The 11,539-nt window shown below is 39.8% G+C and overlaps 1 protein-coding gene across 1 annotated transcript; it reads left to right on the top strand.

Moving 5' to 3' along the window:
- Positions 1-1,555: 1,555 nt before the first annotated feature.
- On the top strand, positions 1,556-7,863 carry LOC103743286 (disintegrin and metalloproteinase domain-containing protein 25-like). Its single transcript, XM_008844523.2, is given in 3 exon segments — positions 1,556-1,654; positions 3,550-5,463; positions 5,587-7,863. Coding segments are annotated over 3 exon segments (4,290 nt in total).
- Positions 7,864-11,539: the final 3,676 nt, after the last annotated feature.

The raw sequence follows: 11,539 nt of genomic DNA, 5'->3' as shown, positions 1-11,539 counted from the left end.
ATGTGACTACTCCGATACGTTATACTCTACACTTAAAGCTATGACAGATTTCATTGTATCGTGTAGGTTTGGTATGCTGTGTTTCATTGTTTTCCATTTCTAGAATTTCCTGATTTCCTCATTGATCCATTCACATTCCATACAGTGTTATTTAATCTCCATCAATATATATGGGTTGGATAGTTTCTCTTACTATTGATTCATGGAGTTATTTCATTATGATCAGATAGACTACAAGGAATTATTTGAAGTTTCCTATATTTGTTAAGACTTTTAGTTTCTCATAATATATGATCTATTTTAGAGAAATCACCATGGGCTGCTGAGAAGAATATGTATTCTGTAATGTTTGTATGTAATATTCTATAGATGACTGTGAAGTCCATTTGATCTATATTATCATTTAATTAAGATGTTTCTCTGTTTATTTTTTCTCTGGATGATTGTTAATTGGTAGGACTAAACTGGGGCCATGTTAGCAGTATGAGCAAATGTACAGGAGATGTGATGATTATATTACATATGAAGAGCACGCAGAATGGGAGTAAAAATGTGATGGTAATTCATTCTGAGCAGTTTCTGAAACACAGTAAGCCAGGATAGGAAAATCAGATTACTCTTATTGTGAAATAAATAGAAGCCAGTTTGGTAGAGATATTAAAACCACAGTGGGTGGAATCTCAGCCAGTTGCCAGGTTCTACAGACTGAGAGGCTCTTGTTGCTAGGCAGTTTAATCTAGAACTTAATCCTATGAGAGACAAAGGAAGGTGGGTACTTATGTTCTCTTTGTATGTAAGGACTTAATCAAATAAAATAAAATAAACCCAACCAAACAAACAAACAAAACTCTGTTCATGAGCTGAGTTTGAGATGAGACGTGAAACAAGCCATCACTAGAAAAGAAGAAACGCGTGGACATTGTCACTTCATCTGCTAGTAAGTCATTCAGGAATTTACCACTGAGGGATAGAAGCATAAATAATTAGTACATGAATAATACCACCACACACACCATAATTATTTTCCAGTATTTCAAACCTTATACAAATAAAAGGATCTATACACTTACTTTTTCCTATTCTATTAAATTTAATTGATTGGGAGTTCTAAACATTTTTTATGTGTGTTACTCATAGTTTGAATCATGCTGAACTAGACAATGTCAGAATAAATGTTAAATAGAAATTAATGTGCAGAGATTGATGAACATGATAAAGTTTAGAAAGAGAACAATATACAAGAAATATTTAAAAGTCATAGTTGAAGTTTCTCTACTACACAGTACTACATTGCTTTAGGAATTACGATGTTTCAGTCACTCAGGAGGTGTGACATGTCACGTCATTGCATAAAATAATGTAGGAAGTACAAAGAAAATCATTGTCAAATGTTCTTTTGAATTTGTTTTCCTTTGAGCTAACTGCAAGTCATGTTAGTAGTAAATTGTGATGGATTTGGATTGGTTAGGTTGATCAACACTGTCACATCAATAATCAAGTTATCATCAGGCAAAAATTTGTATTCCAAAATTATCAAATGAATAATCAAGAAAATATGGAAAACCATATGGTGGTGTCTACTTGCAACCCCAACACCCTCTTGGGAAGCCTGGGGCTGAAGGATCACAAATTCAAAGCCAGACCAGGTGACATAGTAAGAATCTTTCAGAAAAACAAAGACATGGAGAATTAATCAAGATAGGATGTTTTTCACAATTCAGAAATTTTATCCTCAATCATTTCTTTGCCCTTATTCTTGTCTGCTCTGGTCTCTTATCATAATAAGTTGTGAGTGTGTTATGTGTAGGGTATACATTTGTTCACTTGTGAGTGTGGATGTGAATGCACATGTGTGCACATGTATGTGAAGGCCAGGGATAGAGGTCAGTTGTCCTCCTCAATCATTCCTCACCTTATCCTGGAGACAGGGTCTCACACTGAACCTGAAGCTCACCAGTTTAGCTAGACTGGATGGCCAGAAAGTACTCGTGATCTACCTCTCTCTGGCTCTCCAACCCACTGCTGGGATTATAGATACACAGCACGAAACCTGGCTTTTCCATGGGTCCTGGTGATCCAAACTCAGGTCTTCATGCTTGTCCCACAATTACTTTACCTACTCAGCCATCAACTCAGGCCAGTAAGTCTCTTGTGTATTGTACTTGATTACTTTCCCCAAGCCATTAAGGCATTATTGTCATTTAAAGATGAGACTAGTATTCACCCTAAGAAAAATTCCCTGATACCTATATTCAATGGCAAAGCAAAGATTTAGGGAAATATCCAATGTTGTATAAACACGTGTTCAATGAAAAATTCTTAGTTTTACAACTCAGTGTACTGTGGTTGAAATTCAATAATAAAAATAAGATAAAAAATGAAATACAGTGTCAGTTTTCAGCTGAGGTACCTGTGTCTTAGTGAGGATATTTTGAAAATCAGAAAGTTAAGGAACAACGTGGAGCTGGATATGATGGCCCACACTTTTAATCCCAGGTCTCCTGCTGCAGAGGCAAGCAGACCTCTGTGAAGTGGAGGATGGCATGGTCTACATAAAGAGGTCTAGACCAGCTGGAGCTACAGGGAGACCTTGTCTCAAAAAAAAAAAAATGAAAGAAAGAAACCATGTAAGCAAGAAAGTACAAATTATTAATAAAAGCACTGGATTTTATTTGAAATATACACTTATTTAGACTTCAGTCTTCAAATAAGGTATCAAGCTATATTATGTGGATATTCTGTTTTCCAGCCACGCACTGAAAAAATACACCTCTCTGAACAAATATGACAGTAGTACTCATCTACTGGCATAAACACCAGTACTTAGAAATCAATCAGAAAGGAGCCTCAGGTCCACATAGCAAAAACACCAACAGCTTCCCAACCAGGAATGATGGTGTCCCATGCTATATACTTTTGACCACTGTTGCTTTCACAATTTTGGAATTTAATAGGATTGAAGGAAAATAGGGAAAGTAATGATTAACAGTGTAGAAATATATGTTAAGTATTATGAAAATAAAGAAGAAATGTGGGCATGGTTTACTTATTGCTCCTAAATAAGGTGATTCAATAATTCATTGAAAGAACCATTATATTTATTCTAAGTCAATATGTGTAAACCCATATTATCTCACCAAAGTAAAAGATATGGTCATCTTCAATTAACACCTTTTATTTTAAATATTTATTGTAGAAATACACACACATATATTTAGAAAACAATGTAGTGAACCCATGTACCCTTTATCTAGGTTGAGGAAATATAACAATGATGAATAGTGATTGCTTTACATGCTCGTACTTTGACTATACCTCACTAAAATTGATGGACAAATCATATGTACCTTGTAGAGTTATGCACTGGGCCAAATGCTAGGCCATTTTGGCTCACAATCTGTTCTTTCTCTTCCACCTTGGCCTCATGTAATTAAGCTACTCCTATCTCTGCCACTTTTTCCCATTTCATTTAGTCCTGCTGCTCTGATGGATGAATTCAACCAGAAGACAGACCATTAAAAGTCAGCATTGCATACAACCTGGACAAAGAGAGGACACAGGCAGCAGAGCCACCTCTCACCCTCCTTTGCAATCTCATAGGACATGGTAGCTATGGGTGAGACCCTGGCTCACATAAGGATCACTCTCCTGCAGCTCTGGCTGGAGAGGTTGCTCTGTTTTTCAGTGTGGCCCCTGTCTGGGTGTGCTCAACACACCAGCCTCCCAGAAGTAGTGATACCCTTGAGGGTCACTGGAACCAGTAGAAGAATGTGGGCTGCAGGCTGGCTGTCCTATAGCCTGCACTTTGGAGGCCAGAGACACATTGTCCACATGAAGGCCAAGAAGTTTTTGGTATCTAAACATTTGTCTGTGTTCACGTACACAGACCAAGGTGCCCTCCTTGAGGACCAGCCTTTTGTCAGGAGTGACTGCTACTATCTTGGTTTTGTGGAAGGAGACCCAATATCCACAGTTGCCCTTACCACCTGTTTTGGGGGCTTTCAAGGAATACTTCAAGTAAATAACACAGCTTATGAAATCAAGCCCCAAAATGCTTCTTCCACATTTGAACATCTAATTTATAAGATCGACAATGAGGAGACAGAATTATTCCCCATGAGATGTGGATTGACAGAGGAAGAATTAGCACGGCAATTGAAGATTCAAGCGCGCTATAACTTCACCCTCAGGCAGAGCAGCTACGAGGGATGGTGGACCCACAAACGATATCTTGAAGTGGCATTAGTGGTAGACCATCAGAGATATGTTTTTCAGCAATGCAACATTTCACTTGTGTTATCAGAAGTATACCTCATTGTCAATGTAGTAAATGCCATTTATTATACACTAGATCTTGATGTAATCGTACAGGGAGTTGAGATCTGGACTGAAGGAAACCCAGTGACAGTGCATGACATCGATCAACTCCTTACTGATTTTTGTATTTGGAAGAAGATCAACCTTGATCATCGTCTACAACATAATATTGCACATCTTTTTGTAGAACATAATTTTGGTATATCTCTTGGCTTAGCCTATGTTGGAAGTGTCTGCATGCCATCCCTTAACTGTGGAGTTGATCGAATGGTGGGATCAGATTTGTTTACCCTGGGACGCATTATGGCACATGAGTTAGGTCATAATTTGGGTATGTTGCATGATGAAGCTTCATGTACATGTGGAGAGAGCTTATGCTTAATGGCTCCAACAGACAATATAAACATCAGATTTAGTAACTGCAGTTATGGAATGTTTTTGAAAACGTATGATACTACCAATTGTTTGCACAAGATACACAGACCATTAAGCATCCTCAGAGTGACCTTTTGTGGGAATGGTGTGGTTGAAGATGGAGAGGAGTGTGACTGTGGATCTGAAACGATGTGTAGAAATGATCCCTGTTGCATGAAGGGCTGCACTCTGAAATATGGTGCTGCCTGTTCTTTTGGGCTTTGTTGCAAAGATTGCCAGTTCATGCCATCTGGCACAGTGTGTAGAGAAAATAACAGTGAATGTGACCTTCCAGAGTGGTGTGCTGGAACTTCACATGAATGTCCTGAAGATGTCTATGTGCTGGATGGGACCCCTTGCCATGGTGGTGGCTACTGCTATGAAAAGAGATGTAATAACCGTGATCAACAGTGCCAGCAAATTTTTGGCAAGGAAGCCAGGAGTGCAGCTCAGACTTGCTACAGGAAAATCAACACCCAAGGTGACCGTTTTGGCAACTGTGGTATATCCAGTCATACATACATAAGATGTAATGACTCAGATGTCCTGTGTGGGAGAATCCAGTGTGAGAACATCGCAGATATTCCACATTTAAAAGAGCATTCCACTGTGCACTGGCATCAATTCAATGATGTCACTTGCTGGGGTACGGACTACCATTTTGGGATGACCATTCCTGACATTGGTGAAGTAAGAGATCAATCTGTTCTTTCTCTTCCACCTTGGCCTCATGTAATTAAGCTACTCCTATCTCTGCCACTTTTTCCCATTTCATTTAGTCCTGCTGCTCTGATGGATGAATTCAACCAGAAGACAGACCATTAAAAGTCAGCATTGCATACAACCTGGACAAAGAGAGGACACAGGCAGCAGAGCCACCTCTCACCCTCCTTTGCAATCTCATAGGACATGGTAGCTATGGGTGAGACCCTGGCTCACATAAGGATCACTCTCCTGCAGCTCTGGCTGGAGAGGTTGCTCTTTTTTTCAGCGTGGCCCCTGTCTGGGTGTGCTCAACACACCAGCCTCCCAGAAGTAGTGATACCCTTGAGGGTCACTGGAACCAGTAGAAGAATGTGGGCTGCAGGCTGGCTGTCCTATAGCCTGCACTTTGGAGGCCAGAGACACATTGTCCACATGAAGGCCAAGAAGTTTTTGGTATCTAAACATTTGTCTGTGTTCACGTACACAGACCAAGGTGCCCTCCTTGAGGACCAGCCTTTTGTCAGGAGTGACTGCTACTATCTTGGTTTTGTGGAAGGAGACCCAATATCCACAGTTGCCCTTACCACCTGTTTTGGGGGCTTTCAAGGAATACTTCAAGTAAATAACACAGCTTATGAAATCAAGCCCCAAAATGCTTCTTCCACATTTGAACATCTAATTTATAAGATCGACAATGAGGAGACAGAATTATTCCCCATGAGATGTGGATTGACAGAGGAAGAATTAGCACGGCAATTGAAGATTCAAGCGCGCTATAACTTCACCCTCAGGCAGAGCAGCTACGAGGGATGGTGGACCCACAAACGATATCTTGAAGTGGCATTAGTGGTAGACCATCAGAGATATGTTTTTCAGCAATGCAACATTTCACTTGTGTTATCAGAAGTATACCTCATTGTCAATGTAGTAAATGCCATTTATTATACACTAGATCTTGATGTAATCGTACAGGGAGTTGAGATCTGGACTGAAGGAAACCCAGTGACAGTGCATGACATCGATCAACTCCTTACTGATTTTTGTATTTGGAAGAAGATCAACCTTGATCATCGTCTACAACATAATATTGCACATCTTTTTGTAGAACATAATTTTGGTATATCTCTTGGCTTAGCCTATGTTGGAAGTGTCTGCATGCCATCCCTTAACTGTGGAGTTGATCGAATGGTGGGATCAGATTTGTTTACCCTGGGACGCATTATGGCACATGAGTTAGGTCATAATTTGGGTATGTTGCATGATGAAGCTTCATGTACATGTGGAGAGAGCTTATGCTTAATGGCTCCAACAGACAATATAAACATCAGATTTAGTAACTGCAGTTATGGAATGTTTTTGAAAACGTATGATACTACCAATTGTTTGCACAAGATACACAGACCATTAAGCATCCTCAGAGTGACCTTTTGTGGGAATGGTGTGGTTGAAGATGGAGAGGAGTGTGACTGTGGATCTGAAACGATGTGTAGAAATGATCCCTGTTGCATGAAGGGCTGCACTCTGAAATATGGTGCTGCCTGTTCTTTTGGGCTTTGTTGCAAAGATTGCCAGTTCATGCCATCTGGCACAGTGTGTAGAGAAAATAACAGTGAATGTGACCTTCCAGAGTGGTGTACTGGAACTTCACATGAGTGTCCTGAAGATGTCTATGTGCTGGATGGGACCCCTTGCCATGGTGGTGGCTACTGCTATGAAAAGAGATGTAATAACCGTGATCAACAGTGCCAGCAAATTTTTGGCAAGGAAGCCAGGAGTGCAGCTCAGACTTGCTACAGGGAAATCAACACCCAAGGTGACCGTTTTGGCAACTGTGGTATATCCAGTCATACATACATAAGATGTAATGACTCAGATGTCCTGTGTGGGAGAATCCAGTGTGAGAACATCGCAGATATTCCACATTTAAAAGAGCATTCCACTGTGCACTGGCATCAATTCAATGATGTCACTTGCTGGGGTACGGACTACCATTTTGGAATGACCATACCTGATACTAGTATAGTGAAAGATGGAACAAGCTGTGGTCTAGAGCATATGTGTTTGCACAGGAAATGTGTCCCAAAGCCAATATGGGCCAGTAATTGTTCACCGAAAACAACCTGCAATATGAAAGGGGTTTGCACCAATAAACAACACTGCCACTGCAACCCTGGGTGGGATCCACCATACTGCATGACAGGAAGCAATGGAGGGAGTAAGGACAGCACTCCAGAACCTTGGAAGGAAGAGAAGACTGAGAAAAATTATGTGCCATTGATTATCGTAATTCTTTTATGCATTTCTATGTTCTCTGTGTTAATTTGGCTTTGGACATGGTACATAATTTCACCTGTAAAGGAGGAGAGCACTGTTCCCTCTTCACTTGAAGAAGAGTTCAGTGGTAAAAGTTCTATTGTGACAGATTAACAACATTTTATAATTTCAAAAAGTAGTCCCAAATCTTAATGTAATGGCCCATAAGTTCACACATAATCCTGGCAGGTAAAACACTGCATGTGTCATAATTCAGTGACACAAACTCTTAGGGCTACTTAATATTTCAGGATCAAAACACTCAACATCAAATAAAAATATGGTCTTAACACATAAGGAAATTTCATCATTTTAAGCAATTTTAGTACTTTGTGTTTGTCAGTGTTTTGAGTAAAGGCCACGTCACAGCTCATGCACATATGTGTTTTCATTTTGCCTCTCTCAGTTCCAAATCACCTTTCCCTTTTACTCTGTATGTGACACAGGTAGAGGGAGCTTTCGAATGCTGTTTCTCATTTCCAGCCCTCTCTAGTAGAATCTGCCCACAGTGAAGTCAGAGGGACACTGGAGACCTGGAGGACTGTTTGACTGAAATCCCTGTCAGTGTTGCCTCAGGGGCACCTCTTGCTGATGGCAGCAGAAACTTTCAAGCTGTACCTGATAACAGGGTGTGGCCTGGGTCATAGGAGTCTTCACAGAACATGTGTCCCTTTGTCCTACTGGACTAGTACTTGTCCAGTAAAACCTGCGCCATGGGGGGGAGGGGTTCTTTTTCTCTTCAGTGACTTCCTGTCCCAGTGCTGATAGCAATGCTGTCTGGTTTGCAATGTGTGGTTATCTCATCTCAGAGGCATATTATGCTATTTTGTGTCTGAATTCTGAGTGGCATTGAACTTCCTTTGGTACAGTGAAGAACACAAGGAAAGACACATCAGAAGATTTTGAATTTTTCACCATTTGCATTTTATAATCTTTGGGAAATGATTTGCACTTAGGTAGAATTTCTTGAAGTCACCAGCAACTTGACTTTAGTACAATTTTGTTTACAATCTAGGATGCAGGGCTGCAGAAATAGCTCAATCATTAAGTTCCTGCCTCAGAAGCCTAAGGATCTGAGTTCTCTAGAACCCATGTAAAAAGGCCAGTTGTGTTGGGTGATGTTTGTAATTCCAGTCCTGGTGAGGCAGAGATATGGAGATTCCTGTGTTTACTTGGCCCAGTCTAGCCTAATTGGTGAGCCCCAGGTCAATGAGTGACCCTTTATCCAAGGAAGTGAACAACAATTCTGAGGGTAACACCATAGATTGTTTTCTGGCCTCCACATGAAAGCATATACACATGCACCAACTCACTCATACGTACAATGTGCGCACAGATACGCACCTAGATAATAAAAATAGGATCCACAAGGTGTTAATACAATTCTATAGCGTTGTCATCCCCAGAGATATATCACAACTACCAAACAACCTACTTACATATATATACTGTATAGTATATATTACAGCATACAATACATATATTTATGGTTAGAAAATCATGTTTGTTCTGGAAATGAAACAAAAAAATCCTAATTATAAAAATCATAGTTGAGACTGGAGAGATGGCTGCTCTTGCAGAGGATTTAGGTTGTGTTCCCAGCACCACGTGGAGGCTGGTAACTGTCTGTAACTTCAGTTTGATGGGATCTGATACCCTGTCCTGGCCTCCGACATTGCATGTATCGGTACACTTATATCAGGTAAAACACTTATACACATAAAATAATTTTTTGTAAATTAAGAAATTATAGTTAAATGAAGCAGAGAGCTGTATGGGCAGTATCTAGAAGGACTAAAATGTTACACACTTAAATGAATCTGAACTGAGTGTAACAGGCACAGCCTGTCTTTCCTCTAGAGCAACTGCCAGTGTCCCATCTGAATTGAAGATGGGTCTAGCCCAGTCAGGGGTGAGGATAGCTGCTGAGTGACAGGAAAGCCCAGTCCTCCTTGGAGGACACAGTACTAGAGTAATGAGCAAGGCATTATTTATTGCCAAGTAATATTTTTTTTTGAGTTTGAGCCTTTAAGGAAGTAAAGCTTTGGAGTAAAGCTGAAAATTTCTAATTTTCATAGTTTTATAAATCATGTTGTATCTGAACACAGCAGGAAAAGTCATTTGTCTCAAGTACGTACACAGTTTTTTTTTTATTAGGATGCTTACTAGATTTTGAACTTTGTCAAGAAGCTGGAGACTAGACTGAGACCCCTTAGACTGTAGAGGTGAATCCTCATCGTCTTTCAAAACTGGGGGAACATCTTCACTCCAAGTGAAAGTCTACAGGCCCGTATATGAACAGCGCAGTATAAGTGGAGGAGAAATAGTTCAAGATTTACATAATCTTACCTCTCACCTTGTTAATCCATGACAGATTTGCAAAATAAGCTCTCTACTATATCTTTTTTTAAACATTTTATTATTTTATTTCATGTGTATGAGTGTATTACCTGCATGCAGGTAGGTGCACCCGTGTCATGCAATGCCCATGGAGGTCAGAAGAGGGAGTCTGATCTCCTGGAACTGGAGTTACAAAGGGTTGTTAGCTGCCATGTGGATCCTGGGAATCAAATGTGAGTCCTTTGCAAGAACAACCAGTGCTCTTAACCACTGAGCCATCTCTCCAGCCCTCTACAGTATCTTTCTAACAGAGAGAATAGGGTGAAACTCTAGAAATCACTGGGATTTTCAATAGCTGTATTTATATAATTGCCTGAATATAATAAAAGTATTTTTATACTTGTGATTTGAATGTCTTTACCAAATTCATGAAATAGTACTAGTGCCAAATGTAATAGTAGTAGCAGATGGGACCTAGAATAGTTTAGGAAGGACTTTCCTGCGAATCATGGCTCTTCTAGTGGACTTGAGTTGGTTAACATGGGAGCCACTTTGTGGGACAGTATGCCCTTTCTCTCTCATGTGCGCTCTCTTGCACTTCTGTCTGCCTTCACAGAATGAAGAACCAGGAAGGTCCTCTTGAGATATAACCTCCAAAATGGAGTTCCTATATTTTAGAACTGTAAGACAGGATTTTATTCTCCATAAACCATCTAGTAGAAAATAGTAGGACAAAAATTGTCAAGAATTGAGTTATTGACCAGATGTGGTGGCACACACCTTTAATCCCAGCAATGGGAAGGCAGAGGCAGGAGAATTTCTATGAGTTTGAGGCCAGCCTTATCTACATAGCAAGTTATAGGTTATTCAGAGCTACATAGTGAGACCTTGTCTCAAAAGAAAGTGTTGTGTTGCTTCTTTAACAAATATCATGATAGAGGGTATCTTTGGGACTAAGTAATAGGTAGAAGAATTTGATAGTGGAAGAATTTGAGGAGTGGTTATAAAATATCACTTAGATGGATTCTGTTGAGATTTCAGAAGAGGAAACCACAAGGTCTGAAGCTTCTTGGAGATTACTTAAGCACTCATGATCAGAATATTGGCTATAATATGGATGCTGTTGGCAATCCTGATGAGGTCTTTGCTGAGAAAGAGGAACAAGGTAATGGAAAATGGAAGAAATGTCACCCTTGTAATTCAAGAGCAAAGAAATTCACTGTACTGTTCCCATGCCCTATATGTTAAGTAATACAGAACTTCAGAGTGAGAAATTACAATTCCTTCAGAATATTAAGAAATAAGATGTATTTAAGCACTAATGCTTTCAAACTCCATGGCTACTTTTAGCTGTGTTAAGGTAAGATTTTATTTTATTTTATTTTTTTTATAAAAAGAAGCAATTATTTCAAGACAGAACTTACCATAGAAGTGAATCAGGGGTTTGGGA

Source organism: Nannospalax galili, unplaced genomic scaffold, assembly GCF_000622305.1.
Source record: "Nannospalax galili isolate Female #2095 unplaced genomic scaffold, S.galili_v1.0 scaffold242, whole genome shotgun sequence".
In the NCBI taxonomy this organism is placed as follows: Eukaryota; Metazoa; Chordata; class Mammalia; order Rodentia; family Spalacidae; genus Nannospalax; species Nannospalax galili.
Note: the sequence above shows the minus strand (reverse complement) of the source record. Positions and strands in the feature narration are given on the sequence as shown.